Source organism: Mchenga conophoros, linkage group LG17 (assembly GCF_057382185.1).
Source record: "Mchenga conophoros isolate Kocher_MC1m ecotype Shallow Benthic linkage group LG17, M_conophoros_male_GT1.1, whole genome shotgun sequence".
NCBI classification, from domain to species: Eukaryota; Metazoa; Chordata; class Actinopteri; order Cichliformes; family Cichlidae; genus Mchenga; species Mchenga conophoros.
Window position 1 is genome coordinate 9982506 of NC_140542.1, and position 22043 is coordinate 10004548.

At 41.5% G+C, this 22043-nt stretch overlaps 1 protein-coding gene across 5 annotated transcripts in view; it reads right to left on the reverse strand.

The window, feature by feature from the left end:
• Positions 1–22043, reverse strand: part of LOC146555078 (uncharacterized) — a 93123-nt gene that overhangs the window by 12525 nt on the left and 58555 nt on the right. For all 5 annotated transcript variants that reach the window (XM_085253012.1, XM_085253011.1, XM_085253010.1 and 2 more), the window contains one exon: positions 6510–6582. In XM_085253012.1, the coding sequence (XP_085109138.1) occupies positions 6575–6582 (8 nt within the window). In that variant the 3' untranslated portion in view covers positions 6510–6574. The remainder of the gene's footprint in view (positions 1–6509; positions 6583–22043) is intronic.

The following is a 22043-nucleotide window of genomic DNA, read 5'->3' on the forward strand; positions in this document are numbered from 1 at the left end:
ACCAACAGAAGAGGCAGTGGAGAGGAGAAGGCTAAATTATTTTAGCATTAAATAATACTGAAACGTTTTTGGGGGGTTGCCAAATAATAAAGTTGTATGTTGCACCTTCAAAATGCATTTTCCAGTCACTCGGGGAGACGGATATGCAAATGAAAATATTAGCAGAGCATCTACACTTCAGTCAGACTTTGAGTTTGTAGTTTACTTTTTCATAAATGACTTTGTGTTTATAGATTTCTGTCTTTTAAATAAGGTCAATAGCACTACCAACATGGAGCTTATACATAACAATAGCTGATAATATAGTGGACTCATATGACTGCCCCTATGTTTACAGAGCGCAACAAAGACGAGGCATTATATTTCAAAAGCTGCCTATTTATGTCAGGAGAGCTCATGCTCTTAAAAATGGTAATTGAGCTTTGGTACAGCACATGCATAATTACCTCTTTAAGACTGTCTCTGCTATTTCTTTTGTATTCCCGTGTATCGGTTTTAATATGCAAGTCCAGATATTGTGTACAGTAGATCCAGTATGTGTCACTGTGGTATTGTGCAGACCTCATCCTCTGATCCCCTGTATGGTTAAGCAGACCACAGAGCTCTGAGCAGGCTTTTGCAGCTTATTCAAATCAGAGCACTACTCCATCAAAGCTTCTGTTAGTTTAGCTTAATTGTAACTGAAATGAGATGAGATTAGAAACAAAGGCAGTCATTCTGTTACACAGTAAGCATGGGCAAGACTCTTCTAAACAGCACAAAGTAGTCAGCATAAAACTGTTAATGATTTTATGTCGAAAATTGCTTTCACCTGATTTGTACAATCAAATTCTAACCAAAATAAGACATGACCTGACTGAAAAAATAATAGAGTTATTTTTTAAATAAACATGCAAAGTATTAAACTTCTTCAACTGAACATCCCATAATAATAATAATAGTAACTATTATAATGAACATATACCTGACATGCTCATCCTAAACTATGGAGGTGTGCAGTGTGGAAAAAAGTTAATCAAATAAATGCACCAAAATAATGTAAATAATGCAAATGAATTCAATTTATTTCCTTTATATTAAACCAAATTACATCATTACACCTCATAGTGCATGTAAGGTGAAGAGGCCACGTTAATAGAGAGAAAACCCCAATATTTAAAATGACCGTCTATGAGCAAGCACTTGGTGACAGTGGCAAGGAAAAGCTCCCTTTTTATATGAATAAACTGCTGTGTGTGAAGACAGTGAAGAGTAATAATAATAAATGATTTAATGCAGAGTGGTGTATGAACATATAGAGAGTGCATAGAGGTGAGTGAAGAAGAAACAAAAAGTGCATCATGGGAAAGGAAAATAAAAACAGAATTCATTGTATGTCAGATTTATAAATTACCTGCATTATTTTACCAATATTCTAAATATGTTTGTTGATATATTTATTTACTGGCAATATAAGGTATACGGCATTGCTTGGTGGGCTTTTAACCCTGTTAAAGTACCATTCAATTTTTGGCATCTTTATTTCAGCACTGTCAGAATGTGAGAAAATCCCCAAATGAAATCGTAAACTCAAATAAAAACTTGGGAGTTCTGATCTTAATTACTTTTCTACTGCTTTGTAATATTGTTGTGACCAACTGCCTGTCTATGCTAGTGAGCTTGTTTGTGCTCTTCGCCCTCACCTGTAACTAGCGCTACAGGGAATGCTTGTCATGCTACTTGTGATCAACGTGTAGTCAGACAACATGATTTTGGCTTCTTGTATTTTTTTTTCTCAAATAAATATCCAGAAAATAAACTGTATCTTGTTTAAATGCTAGCACATCACTGGTATACTTCAAGGACACTTACATAACACACAAGTGAAGAAGAGCTTTGCGAGTGAAGATGAAGGTGGTTTACTGAAGTGAGCAGAAAGGGGAAAGAAGAAGAAGATTCTTGCTCCACTCCCTCCAAACTTGTAATGGAGGTTTGATTAGCAAGCATGTAATGTACTTTGCCCTGAAGCTAAAGGCGGGGGGAGGTACAGGGGGGTGTTAGAGGAGGCAGTGAAAAAAAATGGAGGGAGCATTATGGCAGGAAGAAGGTGGAGCGCATACAAGCTGCCCTCTCAGCAGGTCTCCTCATCCAACCTCTTCCCGCCACCCTGTCCACCTCCTCCACTCCTTAAGACGAGGACACAAGTTTCCCCCCTACTTCAAAACCTTGTGTCTAATGCCACCTCCCCATCCACCGCCACCTTCACCCCCTCCCATGCTGTATAAGTGGTGGAGGTGGGTGGAGTAGGATGGGGTTGGAGGTCAGAAGCAGGAAGAGTTTTTTTCTTTTTTTAACAAGCTGCACGTGTGCATGCAGGAAGTTGTTTGTGCACAGACACAATGCAAGTTTATTTGAATCCAGCAGGGAACAGTGAGCAATGTTGTCACTCAGCTGGTTTTAAGGTCAAAGGTTAAAGAAAATGTTGAGGTAGCACCCACCAGTGTGTTGCCTTCACTGGCAAAAAGAAAAATGAAACTAAAAGTCAGGGGAAAAAAAGTGTTTCTTTACACGCAGCAACAGAAATATTCATATCTGTATGAACAACTCTTCGGGGAGTCAGGTTAAATTGAGTCTTTGTCAATTTAAACTAAAAGATTCACTTTATAAATGATGGTGTAGTTTTAATAGTAACAATTCAAGGCACTGATGCTTTTAAAGTGACCCAGAAATTGTTTATCTTACTATGAATGAGCTCCCAGCCTTCAATCGTCATTTTCTCCTTTAACATAACTGATTATCTGCTAAAGTCACTTCCTAAATGTCAGGAAAGTTCCACCCAATCATGGAAATTATGAAAATAAAACTTCTTTTTAAATTAAAAAAAAAAAAAAAAGTTCTAACAATCCAATCCAAACAATACAGTCTGTCCCTTTCTCTCCATCCTTCTGTCCCATCCACCGCACCGGATCAGCGTTTCTCTCCACCCCTCCTCTGCCTCGCTGTGCTGTCAGCTCAGGGTGTGAGCAGAACAACGTTAATGTGTGGAGACACCTGACAAGCCTGCTGGCCTTTAGGGCTCAGCCTAATCACTCTAGACCCGAACCCATCGGGAATTAAACCTGCAAAACCAAACAGTCACTGTGGGAGCTGGCTGGGAGCTGGCTGGCATCTGCTGGGGCCACTCCATCGGCTGCTGAGGGGAAAGGAACGTTGCAAATGGCGCGAGAACTGTGCTGTTTTAATGGACTAAAATCCACGACCTGGGTAGATTTATTGCCAAACCTGTTGTGCCATTAAGTAGCCAGGACATCAAGTAAAAAAAAACAACAAAAAAAACAACAACAACAAATAACAATAATAATACAAATGTTTCAAAGTTTTACTAAACTAAACGTATCTTGAGGAGAACTACCTCCTTCAATTCCTGTGAGTTATTCTATTCAGGGCTTTGATTTTTCATTGTAAATCCGACAGGATGGAGGTGTCAGAGTTGAATGCACGTACACACAGGAACACTTTCACGACCATTATATTAAAAAACGTCTAGAAAATTTAATACTGCACGACTACGGAGAGACCGACAAACGCTGATGTATGACAACATAAAGGAGGTTAAGACAGCGAGAGGCCAAGAGTCAGTCTGAAAATGTCACCGTAATGTGCTTGAAGTAACATTAAAGCTCTTCTCCACCATTCACGCTACAGTGCTGTGTTAACTTTAAAATTAATGGGGATTTTCCAGTGTTTAAAGTACAGTAGCTTGTTAACTCCAGTATCTGTTAAGCCACACTGGGCCCCTTCTCCACTCTCTCTCTCCAGATGCCCTCATTAATTTTAGATTGGCTCTAAATGAGTCTCCTTCATCGCAGCCAAGGGTTTGTAAATTGGATTCATTTATATTTAAATTGTGAAACAGGCGTGGTTAATGAGAGAGTCGTTATTTTGGGGGGTTATTTCAGATTGGGCCGATAGCCGGGGCAGCTCAGTGCTGTGCTGAACTAAAACCATCAGAGTAGAGGCACACGTGATGTTGGGCTTAACGTTTTCTCTAACACAAAAAAAATTAAACATGTTTAAATTAGATATATATTTTGAGGCACGTTGTTAATGAAAACGGTAGAATGTACAAGCACCTTGGCATCACCGTTTATTCTTTAACTTTAGAACATCACTTGGATCTAAGCTTCTAAAATGTTTTCTGTATGAAAATGTGAACAAAATTAGGGAGGAAAAACAACCGCCGTGTGTTTGTGTCCTTTGTTAACACCTAATTTAACACTCTTAAAACTAATGTGTCACTCTCAACGCATCTGTGTGGTTTTCAGCGCCGCATGTGCCAAAAACAAGCCGGTGAACGTGTTGACTTAACAGGTGCCTCTATCAACACATGACGCCCTGGCAAAGCAGCGGGACGCCTCTCAACCTAAACTGCTAAAACTAGAGTGTTGAAAGTGCCACATCTGGGGGGGGGGGGGGGGAGAGAACACGAGGTGAGACGACAGAGATGTCCCCCCACCCCAAACATATCCCTCTCATAAAACCCCCAAATCACACAGTGCTTTACAGCTGTACATCTCCTTGCAAGGCTTCTTACAGCTCTCGGCGTCCTATAGCAACCCCCAGCTTCTCCCTGCTAGGAATTTGACTGTTAGGAATCTAAGTGCCAGGCGTTTAAAACCTGAGGAATGCTATTGTTCTGGTCACAGCTGCACTAGCACTGGCCTGGCTACTGCTGCCACTGTGTGCGTGGGGAGGGAAGAGGGGGGGGGTGATGGTGCAGGAGGAGGAAGAGGGCGGGAGAAGTCGAAGGTGTGAAAAAGGCAACTTTACGTGTTTTCAGTGCTCTGCGGTCTCATGACAAAGCAGCACATAGTTGACAGTAAGTTGACACATTCCTCCAGCCCGGCCTCCTCTCTGACTAACTGCCCTACTACTCTTCTAATCTTCTTACAGCATGAGAGGCTTCACTGTATGTAGGTTATATCTGAAGCTTTAAAAAAATATATCAGATAAATGTGCACAACACACATGCTTGGAACTGATAAACACACAATGGTATGTATGCAGCGATGCAGTGGAAGATTAAAACTGCTAGTAGTATAGTTGGTGTTAGGTAAGCCCATACAGGAAATTTATAGTAGTTGAGGACAGGGCATTTTAAAGCTTCTTTTAAAAACAAAAGACATTTGTTGTCTTTTATACAGCTTGGCTCCAAGATGGGTTTCGCTCTCACAAAGCTAATTTCTCACTTTGTGACATGTTGATTCTTTATACCGCTGCTGTTTAATTTGGATGAAGGCAATAGTAGAGGTCTGGCAGCTTTGAGTAACAGGCATGTGTTTTTTCACTAGTAGAGCTGGTCAGTTTCTCTGCTTAAGCATATTTCTTTAAGGCTAGTCAAAATTAGCAAGCTAACGAAGCTAGTGCTACCATTAGCTAGCCTTTCCCTAGATCTACCCGCCCCCCAAACTGGCAGCCTTTGAAAGGTACTCCACAAATCATTAAGGGCCAGGTTTTAGTGTTAAAGACAAAGTACCGTTGGTACTGACAAAGAAACTGCAGTGACAAGACTGTGTGTAAGAGGAACTCAGAGATGTTTGCGACTGACCATGTTGCATATATATTTCTGGAAGTTCCTGGAAGTATTTCTGGAAGTAATTTACTAACACTGACATGCAGTTTACTGCTGACCACACCAATATTTAATGCTAGGAAAACAGCATGTCTTATTTTTTACGCTTGATATGAAAAAGAACAAACTGCGCCTGTGTTTAGAAAACAGTAAAACCGAGTAAAATCACTCGTAAAACTAACCACTCCCGTAAGTGCTATTTGGGACACTATTTTAATGCCATTTAATAAATCATTTAATAAACAAAACAAGAATGTGCTGTTGCTCTGGTACCAATACTAGTGTATTTCCTCAAATTATTTTCAGTAGCTTTTAGCCACTCCTCGTGCAGATGGAGTTGCTCACTTTTTATAGAGATATCAGCGTACCACATCATAACGTTTGCTACTAAAATTATGTGCTGCCTGAAACAAGTAAAAGCTATTTGAGGGATGTTGGTTCATTTTCTTTTCACTTCAAATGAGCAGTTGGGTTCGGGGGTTGGGGGGGCTTTCTGCCCACTATATTGAATACAATTTTTATGTGACTGATTTTAGGTTGTTAATAAATAAAAATCAATGCCCGGCAATGTACTCTCAAGTGTGTTTGTGTGCAACTTTTACTATATAAATCTGTCAACAGCAGTGAGGATGCAAAGCTTCTCTCTCTCTCACACTCACTCTCTCCTTCTCTAGTAATTACCATCCAGCTGCTTGCAGGAACAATGCTTGGCTCTCTTCCAGACGGCTGACTTCATACACTCTGTGCCACGCTCAATTTGGAGCGCAGCGGAAGCTGGGCATGACTGGCACCCTCCAAGGCATTGCTGTCTTTTTCTATGGGACTCTGTGTGTGTTTGTGTGCATGAGTGCGTGTACGTGTTTGAGAGTGTGTATTTGGGTGTGTTCCCTAAACTTACCATTTGTCATTTTCCCATCCCTTTTCCCATTGTCCCGCTCTCTCACTCGCGTCTTCACTCTCTCGTTACATCACTAGAAGAAGAAGAAGAAGGGGTGAAAAAAATGGAGTGTTGTTTTTAAGGGAAATCAGCATGTATTCTGCCTTGTTTCAGTATTCACTTGGAGATCTGTTTAGGAGCAGACCCAGAAGGAAGATTGCCACATACAGATGCTCAGATATATTTAATGGATGATCAGCAGAGTACAGAAACACGATAAAATCATTCATTCTGTGTGTTTAGCAGAGCAGATGTGGGTGAATTCATAGAAGGCAGATTTATGAAAACACTCTGGCTTGGTGAAAAGCTGCTGAGACTATAAGGTCAGAGTTCACAGTGAATCCATGTATACCCACAATAGTTCCCAGTGTTTCCTGATGCAAGGCTGTGTTACCAGGCAACGAGTAGTGTTCGGGGGCTAGTAACTTGCTGACTCCCCCCCTGTGCACTTCAATAAAGTTTAGATTCAGAAAGTTAAAGGTGACTTTGGTTAAAACGACTGCAAACTTTGCCTAAAACTAACGTCACAGCAGATCCACTCCCAGCTGTCTGAATATGAGGAACTCCCTCATTATGCGGGTCAGAGGAAACTATTGTTATCACTCCACTACAACACACACTCACAGACAGACAGCATGAGGAGGAGGCGGGATGAGGGCACAACTCAGACAGAAATCACTCAACACATATCTTTATATGGCTCCCTGCAGTCGCTCTATACAACTGTACACACGCACACACAAGCACACCCGTGCAAACAAAAAGCACGTACATAAACACGTACATAGTGCTCCCCTTTCAGACCCTGTCTTGGCTGAATAGGGGGCAGTACGAGCGGACTCTTCCTCGCAGCATAATGAAGAACTGTTTGGGTCCAGTACGCCGAGTTACGCCGATTTCACTGCCCAAAATAAGCCTCAAACATGCGCAAACACGAACACACACACATACTACCAGGCCCAGTCTGGCTCTTACTGTTTGGGACAGAGGGGCATTTAAAGAGGCGAGATAAACAGCAACAGTTGCTAATTGTTGCGTAACAACTCGACAAGGACAGAGCAGCGCTAAAACAGAAAGTCTTACAGTTTCATTTTGATTTGGGATTCAAGGCTGTCTCTTGACACTGGGTTTGACCACGTTTTTAAGGCGATACATTTGCGAATATACATGGCGATTTTCTGCTTTTTTTTTCTCATGAAGAAGACAGAATCCTTTTTATCCAGACATCGATCATATGGAATTAAAATGGGATTGAGATGTTTAGTTTTACAACCATATTGAGCCACCACCTAAACAGGCAGAAAGATATCATTGAACATTTAAAATAACAATAATAATAATAAATCAAAACTATACAAGCCAGGATATGTGATGCACAGACAAAAAACTAATTAAAATTTTTTCCAACTGCATAAAAATGTGCTGTGGATAAATGGTAATCTGTGTGTAATCCCCTCTTTAAGTGCTCTCACTAAGTGCTCTCATGCGCTCGTATGACTGGACAGGTAGAGCAATGGAAAATGAAAGAGGACAGGCTGGAAAACTGTAAGATTTACTTTGCTGCTAGCTAAACAAGATAGCTTTAGCTTGAATTTAAGCTGTCAATAATTTATAGCTGTTTGCAGCATCTCTTAGTCTTTCATCAGTCTCACATTTTGCTATCTAAACTTGTTATTGCATCATTATTAACACCTGCATCAGCACAGTGACAGAACATTAATGTAAATTACACCACAAAAACAGTAATGTCATTCCCCATTTGCAAGGCATATGACTGAGGCTGGTACAGCGTGGCACAGGACCAGGCCAAAGCAAACAGAGGTGTGTTTCTGATTTGACTGCTCGCTCAGTGCCGTTACAGAGTTAATACAGACGCTCACATAATGCAGTGTGGCTACCACCAATCAGCGGTGGTATTTTTGGAAAGTGAAGTAAAGAAATCTTGCACCCCTCGATATTCCTTCCCACTGTCGCCAAGTGCTTGCTCGTAGCGGGTCGTTTGATTGTTGGGGTTTGCTATATAGATATAACTGAATTGAATTTTATCACAAAGCTGGTGTAAGCTGTCATTTCCTAAAAAGTCATAGGGTAACTTCCTTAAAAGGGAGTTACAGGAGCATGCTATAAAAGAAGGTGTGCAGTTGGTTTTAGTTTAATCACGTTTGAATTGGTAAAAATTAGCTTAAAAAATCACGACCACCAGTTTTTGCAGTGTAGTTCTACAGTCATGGGCCCCGTCCCTGTGAGATTACTTCTACTAATATACACTGAGTGAACATGTAAGTTTGTCACGTATGCAGGTATGTATGCATCTATTGACCTGTGAGCACAAATGCATACGTGTTCATTTCTGGGTATCTGTGTGTGGATGCGCACATTAATGCACGTCCGTGTAAGTGTGTGTGTGTGTGTGTGTGTGTGTGTGTGTGTGTAATGGCAGTGGGCCCCCAGGGCTGGGCCCCCCACAGTTTCCAGCAGGATTGTGGGTAGCTGGGAGAGGGTTTGGATTCTGGCTTTGTCTGTCTCTGTGTGCTGACATCACTGTGCTGATGGCACCAAATCCCTGTTCTACTGCACGCAGCACTTTCTATACAAAACACAAATACAAACACACATTCTCACACATGCGGACACATGGTACAAGTAATGCCAACTTAGCCAAAAAAAAAAGAAAAAAATGCGCTTTCTCTTTTTGACACACATCCAGACATCCATGATGCGGCTATGCCATCATACCGTGAGCTTTTTAGCAGATATTTGACGCTGTCGTCGACCTGTAGATTTTTATAAAGCAATGACAGCTTGTTTTCAAACTAATGATCACCAAACTGACATTCAGTCACCAGTTAAAGATAAATTTCAATAATTCCTTAAAGTTTTCCACACTGACTTTTTCAGATTCATCCAAGACAACATTAAAACATGCACGCACAAGGATATTATGATATTCATGGTATTTACATGTTTTCCTACATACTGAGTATTTCACTGTTTCCTCTCAGCAGCTTGTGCCACACACGAGTCTATTTGCTTCTAAGCTCAACTATCTGACTGCGTCTTTACATAGCCTGGTTAAATATTAACTGAGAGCCTTTCTCTTCCCTCTAGTGCTGTCTTTGGTATGTATGCAGCTAGCAGGAGGGCGGGAGGCGTCGGGTAATGACGGTGACAACACTTCCCCCTCAGCCTAGAGGAAATTGGTAATTGGTTTTGTAAAAAGTACATCGCTAAATTGTTTATTGGTTGCTTTAATTTGTTCGATAGAGAGAAACGAGGCCAGCGTCAACGTGCCAGAAAAAAGTGTTTACCAGGGGAAAAAAGTTTCAAGGTGATAAATGATGATACCAAACAGGTTGCCTTGAGATTTCAACTGAGAGTCTGAAGCTGCAGCAGGATGAGTTCTTCTCAAATGGGAAGAAATGTTACATTTTAATGCATTCAAAGTGTTGATATGAACATATTTAAGAAAAAAAAAGAGAACCGGAGCTATGTTTCCTAAAGATCCCATTGTGAATTTGTTTTCCATTTCATTCTTGGATAGGGATACAGTGTCTTGCTCAAGGGACACTTCAGGGTAGCAGCTGCCTGCTGACGCAGATTCACCCTACATCCTCTGTTTGAATAGCAGTCTCTAAAAACCACTCATCCTGCTTGATGCCCTCGTGTGGTTTTGTACTTTGCAGGTCATACAAGGGCTTAATATCTACACACAGAAATACCACGAGAAAAAAAGCATGAACATCAAGCACACACACACACGCACACACTGCTCCTAAGAACCCCAGAAAGCGATTGGGATGGACCCAGCACTCAGAGCCACTCAAAGCCAATCAAAGCTGATGATAGCACAGACGTTTATACTATCCATCAATCCACTGCCTCTCTCTCTCTCTCTCTCTCTCTCTCTCTCTCACACACACACACACACACACACACACACACAAAAGCATTTTTGAAAACTGCCTTCTTCAAGTGATCTCCATCCACATATCACTGAGGAGGTAAAGGGTTATCATGGTAACGGAGAAAATGTGAGCACAATGATGCCAATGGTGCATTTGTACTACCGGAGAAGTGAAAGACTAACTCATAAAAGATTGATCAAACATTCATTTGGCAGGGTGAGCTTTCTGCGGAGATGCTGGCTTACAGGTGAAACACAATGTCCTGAAGTGTTTAGGTGAATTCTGAATATATCAGAGGAAGGCTCTGCGCTCTGTCCTCTGATGAACAGTGGGTGAAATGTATTTGTAAAAGGAACTCAAAGTGAGTAGATGGGTTGAAGCCTGGGTTGCCATTCTCTACATGTGACGCACGGGGAATCTGATTAGCACTGAAGTCATAGTTTTACTGAGTTTTACTGTGCTTCTGTTCATACGGCACTGTGGAAAAGAAAAAGTGAAGAGGACTCAAACTTTCAAGGCAACACGATTCAGTTCCTTTTAGTGTTGTTGACTTTACTTTGATTTTAGACAACACTTCTGGGAACCTGAATGTCCTCGCTCACCTAATTACTCTCTTGAGGTTAATAATAAAATTCTTGCTCAGCGGCATGTTCCCTGAGCCTGGGTTTGTGTTTCCTTCAGGAAAACTGGTGATCTTTAATTTGCTGGGTAAATGTGATAAGCACTACACCGACACACTGCTACAAGACACTCTTCTTTTATAAATAAATGTTATTATGTCCCCATAAACATATGTAAGGAATACTGAATAAAAAATTGAATAGAACACAGCAGCATTTTTTAATCTGCGAAACAATACATGGTTCTGAACAGATAAACGTCTTCCTGCCTGGTGTTGATTACAGTAACTTATGTGTGTTATACGATATAGATGCAGTCTACAGATTGTAGTTCAGATCTTAGCTTTATGAAATATTTTCCAATAAAATTAAAAATCACTGCATTTCTGAAAACGACTAGCCTTTGACGTAAGCTCACAAGATTTTTTGTTGCTGCTGTCACATCTTTAATCTTTAAAGATAATCAAATGATAGCTGTCTTTTTCTTTGTTCTTTATGAGGATAAAACTTACATGCAGATGATTAATATACTGGCAAGGTTGTTTTGTTGAATGTCCATATATGTTTACTTTATTCCTTTAAAAGTTTTAAATCAACTTCTCTATCTATATCTATCTTTCTAGCTGTCCATTTCAACAGACTCACTTTATTGGACTCATTTAATCCTGCACTTTAGATTTCTCACTCACAAAGAAGCAGTTTACTCTGGGTTTATTTACCCTGGTGGAAAAACAGTCTTATTAATGAGCTAAATCTTATTAATTGCACTCATTTCAAAGAACCTTGAATGATGAATGGGCTGTTTTATTTCATTCAAAAAGTTTAATTTTTAGTTGTCCCTTTCCAAAAATTGTTTAGTCTCATGATTCAAGGTTTTCTACACGAGGGTTAAAAAAGTCTACTTCATTTTTTTTTATTTTGTAAATTCTGATAAACAAAATCATATTTTTTTATGATTTTGGGGAAAAAAAGAATCTACTTTACACCAAAAAAAACATGTCATAATTTTAAAGCTGACAGTTTTTGAAGACTTTACAGGTTTAGGAGTTTAAAATGTCCCAAATTTGAATACGATCAAATATTAGTTGGGAAAAATTTGCTCAAGGCACACTTTTCCTTCATAGATATTGGTTAGTAATTTTTCTATCTGTTTTCTTTTACAAAAGAAAATACACATATAGAGAATTCACTTCCAGGTTAACCTGTTTTTCTTCAAAATATTTCAGAAATGCTGTATTAATCACATCAGAACGATTAAAGGGTAACTTTTTTGTTTCAGTCAAAAAAGGATGGATGGATGTGAGACACAGATAATCTAACAAACAGCAGACACTCACGCAGTGCGCACATCTGCCTTCATCTGCCTTAAACCAAATTTCGCAACATGTGAAAACCTTCTAATAAACTTTTAATGACCACTCCGCGCACACAGCCCGTCCTTTGAGTGCTGCTTCTCTTTCTCTCACCCACGCACACACACAGAAGGTCCTGTCAGGGCTAACTAAGCGCAGTGGCGGGCAGGGCAGCATTTGGATTGGCTGGACAGGGGTTACCGGGGGTTACGGTGGATTTGGTGGACCACCTGCTGAGCCTCAGCCGCCAACTGACTAAAAACATTTACATCAGAAACCACCCAGGATAGGGAAAGAGAAAGAGAGGGGAAAGAAAAAAAAGAAAGTAAAACTAAGAGACGGAGGAAGTTGAGACAAGAAGCACTATTCATGGAAACTTTACTCGTCATCTGCTCAGTTAACCTGACTCATCTCTTGTTTTTACAGATGACTGTTGTGCCACAAGAGAATAAATCAGTTTATCGCGTACAGCGCAGGTTCCAGTAGCGGTTGTTTAACTAATACCGATTCAGCTTTACAACCTGTTCACTCACTTTTGTTTTACAATAGTTTATGATGAGGAGTCCAAACCTGCAGCGGCAGTGTGGAAGCAGTCGAGGGCTTCTGCGCCTGCTCGGAGTGCAAGCATTTGTCGGAGACTGATGGGCTGAAACTCTTGCCCAATAGCCAGATTGTTTAAGGTGTGAGTGGACACACTGCCAGAGCTGTTAGTGTGCACGGGGAGACTTTGGCTTACAGTCAACGGGACAACAAAGTTTCATTGACAAGGCTTTGGTGACCGTTGAGCCTCGCTGGGCCAGAATTAATGGTTTTGTTTTTTGGGGGTGGTGTCTGTATGCTGCTAGTACTGTACCAGCTCCTCTGATACGTGGACGGGGAAGACTTGAGCTTTAACAGCTTTAGATGCACTTTTATTTTTCCTGTCAGTACAATGGTGGTACTTTTCAACAAGTTAGGACATCAAAATCCGCTGTCAGGTAAAATTTCCTTCAGAAAAAAGAGAAGGATAAGAGATGAAAGCAGACACTTTCTTTATGTTTACTCCCTTCGATTTCTTCCACTTTTCAGACGTAAAAGCTTTGAAACACCCATTAGCATAAATCAGCATTGAGGTGTGGGTTTGCTGATCATCATACTAAAGGACTGAAAGTGATTGAAGTCAGTGAGCTGCAGAAAATCCCAGCACAACAATGTCCGATATCACTCATAATCAGCTTAATTTCGATCCGAAAAATCTCTAAAAGTTCTGACACCACAACTGTTTTAGTAGCAGAGCTTTGCAGTGGCCCTTGCCCCTCCAAATACATCAATTCCCCCTCCGGATCCCCTCATGTATAAGGGCCCAGGCCCATACGGGGGTCCCCTCAACACCCCTACTCTGTCTTTGGCTCTGTGTGTGTCGGTGTGTGTGTGGTTGGGGAGGGGGGTTAGTCTGACCCGCAAACTGACCTCCTCAAACTTCAAACTGAATACTTCTGGCAGTTACCACGACGACAGAGCTCTCCAAGCCTTATCCTACTTACCGAGACGAGACGAGGAGCGAGGAAGAGGTGGGAGGAAGGAGAGCAGGAGCGAGGGAGGTAAAGAAGGAGAAGAGCGACAGAGAAAGAGAGAGAGAGAGCGGTGTGGACAGAGAGAAAGATACTGGTGGGGGGGTGGGGGGGCAAAGAGGGAGGCAGGGAGGACAGCCAGGCAGAAAGCGAGAGTTGCTGCTGTTGCATCTCTGTGTTTTTCATGAGTAGACAGTTTACTGGGAGATTATTCACAGTCTGGTATTTAGCCTTATTAGGCCACTGCTCCCAATGCAGACTTCCCTCCCATCATCCACTGCCACATTGGAGATTTTTTTATATATTTATTTGCTTGTTTCACATTTCCTTCACCTTTGTGTACATTCAACTTTTAGTAAATGCACAGTTTGCACTTTTTTCCCCTCTTTAAACGGAAGAAATAATTCAGGGTGGGTTGTGCGGGGATCTGGAAGGAAAAGTCCTGTTGGTTTTCATTGGATAGCGTTAGGCAGTTGGAGCACTCCCAGAGCTTGGGGAGAAAAAAAAGCGACTGATTGAATTGTCAGAACAAAAGATGAGCAGGTTTGTCAAAGGCACACATTTGTGTAAACAAAACCTGGAAGAGTAACTTTCAGGAAGCATTGTGCTGAGATAAATCCAATCACAGAGCCTACAGCAAAAGGTTGAAATCAGTCCAGCTGCAGATTTTGGATCACGGTTGTTAAATGATTGCTTAATTAGAGGCAGTAACCTTTGTAATCAAGGTTTAAACACTTAATACAGTTGGGGAGAGGTTTTGGTTTAAAAAAATGTATCATGACAATAAGTGGGCAGGTTTCTCTCTACCGGTCGACACTTTGACACTTTCCTAGTCCAGTCCACAGTTACAGAGTTGTTCGAGCATCTATCCCAGCTAACGGGGGAAAGCGACCAATAACTACCGGGGAAAAAACAAAAGCTCTTTCTTACTCTTCTCTGACCCCATGTAAAGCAAGGCTTGTGACTAATTTCAGTGCAGATAATGCACTTAATTTATAGCCACTACATCGTGTAATCAACATTTCTTTTAATTTACTACCCATCCACGCAACAACCATGACCTCCTTCATCTGAGGACTGTGACTGTAAATGGACTGGCACTTACATGCTGCCTTTCTACTCAGTTGAGTGCTCAAGGCGCTTTCTTCTGCAGGTCTCAGTCACTCGTGCAATCACCCAATCGCGCACACATTCACACAGTTGCATCAGGAACAACTCAGCTTTCCCGAAGACACTTTGGCACACGGGCTGAAGGAGATTATGAGGAGTCAGGCAGGCATCGATCCACCGACCTTGCCATTCGTAGACAACCTGCTCTCCCACCTGAGCCACACTGTTTGTTTTTTTAAAGGAAAGCATCTATGCCAGTTTTTGTTGATGATCCAAAAGTTAGAAATAAGCAAGTTAATTAAAAATAATAATGATAATAATAATGCAGTATGTTAAATTTGCCACAGCTCTAATTTGTGCCCCTGAATGGCTTCTTCTCCATAGCAACCACATCCAAGGCTAATAGATATTGTAGTATTTCAAGCAATCAGGCATACCAAAGTAAATGGAAGAAAGTTGTAATAGTAGCCTTTATATGAATCCATAATACTTTTAACTATTCGAGAGTTTTCCACGCTTCTTTGTTTGAGAGCACTGAAGACTGGACTGGTGAAAACGATGTATGGATTCGCACCTCCTTCTGCTTTTTTACTGTTATTGGATAATTTGCCGTTACTTTGCAATTTCTAATACGCGCATTGATCGGCACGTTTGAACTTTTTCAGGCTTCACACGCTGTAACCATCTTAGTAGGCAACAATTTATTGCTAATGGCTTCCTTAAAGTCACCTCCCTCCTACTGTTTAAATATCTTATAAGCTCATTAAGAAGCACAGCCAGAGGGTTCCTGCCCATCGAGTCTCAAACAAAAGTCAACTGGACTGTGTCTGATTTAGACAGTAATAGTGAAAGAATGACAGACGGAAGTAAAGCAATGAGGCCTGTCATGATTTTATGTGTGTGCAACTGTAAATGTTTGACGGCATGCGTATGCCTTGAGAAAAGCAATTCAAGAGAGATCAAAATCAATAGTCTGGGTGTTTGTGTCCCCGGGCTTGCTGTCACTCACGCGCCCTAATATTAAGGCGATTGATCCATCTTTGCCTTAATCTGTGCTCAACAGCTTCACCTGGCTCATTCCCAGGGCGACACAGTCTACAAAGAGACTCAAAACTCCCAGTAATGGGACAGCCGGCCCTGCTTCTCCATCCCGCTGTCTGGTTTCTTCTCTCTTGTCCTGTCCTCACTTTTTATAGCCATTCATGTCTCGTCTTGTATTCCCCTGATTTATTTTGCATCTTTTTATCCTATCACATTAAATATAGCTGCTACATATTGCCCAGGCTGACCTGTCTTGTCCTTCCTTGTCCTGCCAAGTCCATCCCAGTCTTGTCCCATCCTTTCTTTTGCTGTCTTAAATTCCAGCTATCCTCCTCCCTTCCTGTCATGCCTCTCATGCATACAGTGATTGTGGAATCCTAAAAGTCCTTTTGGTAGGAAACTGAAATTTTGACTGTGAAACAAACACAAACAGTTACTAAACCTCCTTTAAATCACCTTTTTATCACTACATTGCAATGCCACCGTGTCATCATGACTTAATCTGCGCTTGTTTAGAAGTCACTGTAGTGATGATCTCAACATCGAAAATGAACAGCATAATCTTTTAAGTGTGTCCTGAGGGACACAGTGGGGTAGAGGATGATGTTCGCATTAAAGCGGCGGCTGTGAACATAAACCGCAGGCTGTCTGGACTAACAGTCCGAAACGCTCCCTCGGGGCGGCGCTGTACGTTTGAGCTCCGTCAGTCTGTAAATCGGTAAATGATCCCGGCTGTCATTTAATCAATATGAACAGGGAGCAGCTGTCGCACATCATCGACTCCCCTGGGGGCCGTTGTTGAGACGCAGCACTAAAAGAGAACGCGTGTGAATGCAGTGTGTGTGTGTGTCGGATCCATTTTTCACAGGTATTTATTGTGACAAGCAGTGTAGCTGCAGAGCATCCTCTGGCTTCTCAGGGTTGTATGGTCAGTGCAAAGAGAGTACTGGCTGTTGATGAATTTTGCCCTGAAGGAACAAATTTAGTGATTTGTTGATGGAAATCGACTGCCAGCCCTTTTGAAAATTAATTGTTAGTTCATCTTCTCATGTTTTATTATATTTCCCTATAAAGACAATATCTGGAGTCATTACTGGATTCAAAATATTGTAACTGTCTTGTGGTTTCAGTGTTGCCGTTCATTTTTTTAATCTGTTTTTTTACTTCACATTTTAAAGACTGAACAAGTTTACAGTGTAACCATGAGGTCTCTTTGACTTGTAGTGATTTTTTTGTGCCACGAGTTTAACAGAAACATGATTTCAACCACTTTCTCCTTGCAGGGACTCTGAGAGACGACAAAGCCGGTAACAGGAAAGATTTCTGGATGATTTATTTATTTATTTTTTGGTGGGGGGGGGGGGTCCCCCTCTTTCTCTCTCCTTTCCTTTCACCGCCTCTCCTTTTCTTTTTCCTCCTTTCCTTTTCTCTCCTCTTGCCTCCTCTCCTCTTCTAACGTGAGACAGTGAAATCTCATCCAGCCACTCTGCCTGCCCTTACAGCCAGCAGGGAGGGACATGTCATTTCATTTGTGTGCATGTGTGTGTGCGTGTGTGTCCCTTTACTGTGCAACACACAATGACGAGAGCACAGGGAGGAGGCAGGTTGTGTGTGTGTGTGTGTGTGTGTTGGGGGGGGGGGGGGGGGGTGACAGGGCTCTGATCTCTCAGATAGGGAGATAGCCACCTGATTCAAATGGCTCGCTTGTTCCCGGCAGTCACTTGATCGGCGTGTGAACTGACTCCTCGCTTATTTACAATCAAATGCTGCAGCACTGACCTGCCCAACCCAACCTATTGCAGACATCTCTCTCTCCCTCTCTCTCTCTCTCTCTCTCTTTCTCTCTCTCACTTTCTGCCCTATATTTGCCATGTCCCTCTCCCTCCCTCCCTCACGCACGCACGCACACCCACCCACACACATACAGGTGTACTCATAAACCTGTGATGGAAACTTCCAGCAATGAGCTGCACTGTAATGATCATGCAATCTTTTGAAATATGAGCTCGAGTAAAGGGGGTGGGTTGCGATTATTTTTTCATATTAATACATTTATCACATTTGTAAGATCACATATTAGTGATTAAGCCACTCAATCAAATAGTTAATGCTTCAGTGTACAAGAAGATTTTTTGTTTTGATGTATTTTTTTTCTGGAAAATATACGCCGGCACTATCAGTGAAGCAAATCATAATAAATGAACAACTGTAGTAAAAAAAATGTCAGTATTGTAGCCTAACAGCGCACAATGAACACTTTAAAGCTCAAATATATCTGGGTGCAGAGTTACATTAAGGGACACACTTTCTTCAGCTACAGAACTATGGTTCCCTAGAGAGAAATGCTTTTCCCGATTGGATAAAAAGAAGATGAAGAGCATATAGTATGTTACACTAAAGCCTGGTTTCTAAGTCTGTATCTTTATGGATGAAATGAGAAACTAGGATGAATTGAGGTAAATATAATCAAAGACAAGGTGACATCTTTTTTCTTAACATCAGATTTTCAGAAATAATTAACGTTTTCATATCATCATTTATGAGTAGAGCTGATTTCTATATTTTTATAATCATTACAGTAATCTTAGTTTCTTCCTGTTTCGTGTGTGTGCTGTGCTACAAGAAGCAGCAAGACTCTAATCTAATCCAGTCCAATCTGAGCTAATCTGCACCCACTTGTGAGATAAAACAGAAGATTTTGCTGCATATCCACTACAGATCTGCAGACGGGATTTCAGACCTCGCTGAGTGACTTTTAAAGGTAGAAGAATGAAAACAGCGAATTAAAACACCATCTGAAACATTTAACGTGTAGAAAATAATAACCCTGCCCACCATTACAACCCCCAGTCTCAAATTCTTGTGAGTCTGGGAGAAACAACTTCAGTCTACTGCATCTGCTTGCCCATCCGTCCATCCGTCCGTCTGTCTGTAACTGTCCTGTCTGATTATCTCTCCCAGTTGGCCCCGAGGGGACACCCACACTGAAAGAGGCCACTCTTCCATTCAACAACAGCTTCTGTCAGAGACACGAAGAGAGGGAGACCTCAGAGTCACCAGCTCCAGAATAGCCTGATAGTGACTGATGCAATCAATCGAAATCTACACTACAGTCCGCACCATCGTCCAGCGAGCCAGATTTTACGCATAATAAAAGGAAATTGCTCTCGCTCGGAGCTGAGTAAATGCAGAAATTTTAAAGAGGGAAGGCTCCATGCCACGCCGTGTTTGCCTTCCTTTAAGACTCTATGTTTTCAATTCTTGAAAAAAAGGGGGAGAAAACACTAGTAGGATTTTGTTTTGGGCCAAATAAAGAGTCATAAATTCCCTGAACTCTGAACTGTCTGACAAATTTCAGTCAGTTTAAACCAGCACATTTGTAGCTTCTCTAGTTCCTTGCTTCAATGCAAAATGTTTAAACTCGCTAAGGATGCAGAATACAATGTAAGTAAACAAAGAGAAGGTCAGATAAATAATTCAATACTGGAAGAGTTATGGCATTTCTACGTGACAGAAAGTGATCTGCGTGTCGACACGAGTTATCAAAACAGTATCGCCGCAAATCAAAATGTGCCTGCTGCTGCTGAGGCCCAAACCATAAAACCATTTGGCAAATGACACATGGAGGATGTTTTCAGCCTTTATCTGATAGTTAGAGACCAGAGAAAATAAGGGGAAAGTGAGGGAAGACAGAAGCGGGCCCTATGTGTATGTATACACTGCGCTTGTAGCAGAGGAAAGTGTCGTGCTGATATCTCAGCAGGCTTTCAGGAACTGCACCATCTCTGTGACATGTTGTAATACAAGTCTAACCTTATAAACCCCACATGAACACATTTTCTTCCAAGTGTTCCTTAAAAACGAAACCCAGTGTTGACTGATGACATGTGCCACAATCTCCACAACAATGACAGCAGAATCCCTCTGAAATTACACTGGTTTAATTAAATATTAGTAGCACTGGGTGGTAAAAGTTGTATACTTTGTTTAAAGTGTATAACAATGTTGTTAAAACTGTAGATACACTACTAAAAGGTGGCCCAGTTTAGAAACATCCATTCAAACACTATAAACAGACATGATCAAGCCTGTTTCACTTGTTTGGGTTTGGAAAAAGTGATCAGAGTTATCGTGGTTTTTCTGTCTGTACTGTTTGGATATTGTCCAGGTTTGATGTATGATTGTTCTTGGGTTTGAAAAGACTGAAGCCTGCTTTAACATTTATCATTTACGAACTTTGTATAATCCATAAATAAGCAAAAAAGAAATAGGTAAAAATCTCAGTTTGAGAAAAACAAAAAGGCTAGAGTTTTTTCCTTTTTTAAGAGTGTGCGTCTTTGCTTTTATTTTGAAAAGCAATCAGATGAGCTAACTGCGTTGGACCAGTCTGCAAAATATCAGACTGTTTTAAATATATTTTATCTGTTCTAGAACGGTCTTCATAATGGGTGTATGCTCTTTAGTATCATTTGGCCGGACTTTCTGCTGTACTAAAACACTAAAACCACACCTTTTCACCCATTTAGCCCCACTTTTTTTCTCAGCATGCATTTCTAGATGTGTCATATTCTAAAATAGGACAGCACCCGCCGCCCCCTCCCGATTTAATGTGCGAGTGTAGTTGTTGGTCAACAGTTGGGTCGGGGGGCCAGGCAGAGGGAGGGGGGCCCGGGAACAATGGACTGTGCTGTTGTGCTGGACTCGGTGGAGAGAGAGGGAGAGAGTCGGGCTGATGACAGAGTGAAAGAGGTTAGTGTCTATGCTGGGAAATGAGACCAGAGGAGGGAGGGTGGTGGTGGTGGGGGTTCCTGTGTCTGTTGGCTTGTTAATGATGATTCAGTCCCATCAGCTCAACAGCCTTCTCTATCAAAGAGTCTCCGAATGCCTGCAAACCACCTCCAGCTATGGTGCCCCGACAGAAACAGGCTCCTGACAGTAAACCTGTCAGCTACACTCATTCTAACATGAAACAATATGTCGCTGTCACACTCATCTTTGGCTTCATGCGCGGAAATCTGGTGCAAAAATTCAAATCAATCAAAATTTGTCTGCCACGTGTTTCCTGTGCAATCGGTATTTTATTGTTTGACTTTTAACAGTTTGGAAAATAAAGAGTGCCGGAAAAAAAAGAAAAAAGAAATAAATGCTTAAAAAACATCGGTTTTCTCCATGTGGAACATGAATAAAGGGCTTGAGAGCTTCGGTGATGCTCTCGGCTGTGTAGACTAACGAACACTAAATGTATCCAAAGACTGACTCTGGGAGCAAAGAAATCGAGACCTCGGTTTCAAATTCGCCCTAATTCGAAAAGTGACGCTGTCGAAAATCAAAAGTACGACACCTCAGCCAAGTGGATCGAAACTTTCACCGGTGGGGGGTGGTGGCGGTCGATGGGTGGGTGTGGTGGGTTATAATGAAAGAAAAAGCCAGTCACTGCAGCACAGATCGGCCCTTTCTGTGTCTCAGCAGAACACCCCACCCGTCCACTTTCCCTCTCCTTTTCCCCTCCCCCCCCCCCCCCCCCCCGGGTCTCCTTGAGTTGCCTGAGCCGGCCTTGGGGTGGCAGTCAGCCTAGAAACCCGCTCATGTTGTTCCAGACAAACGACATGCTGTGGGAGTCGGGAAATTGTCGCTCTGTTTTATAAAGTCTACAGAAGAAAAATGCATATTATTATTATTATTATTATTATTATTATTATCATTATTATTATTATTATTTATTTATTTATTTATTTTTAATTGAGATTATTGACTGAGTTTATACCTTTCTGCCTTTGAATCACTTCCGATGTCCACTCTTTATTTATAATCGGACATTGGGTGGACTTTCCCGACAAACTAGTATATGTAGAGGATGCTTTAGTGCACGCTCACCGCCCTCACCGGTCTCCTAATTTCCGGACAAGAAAGGACCGAT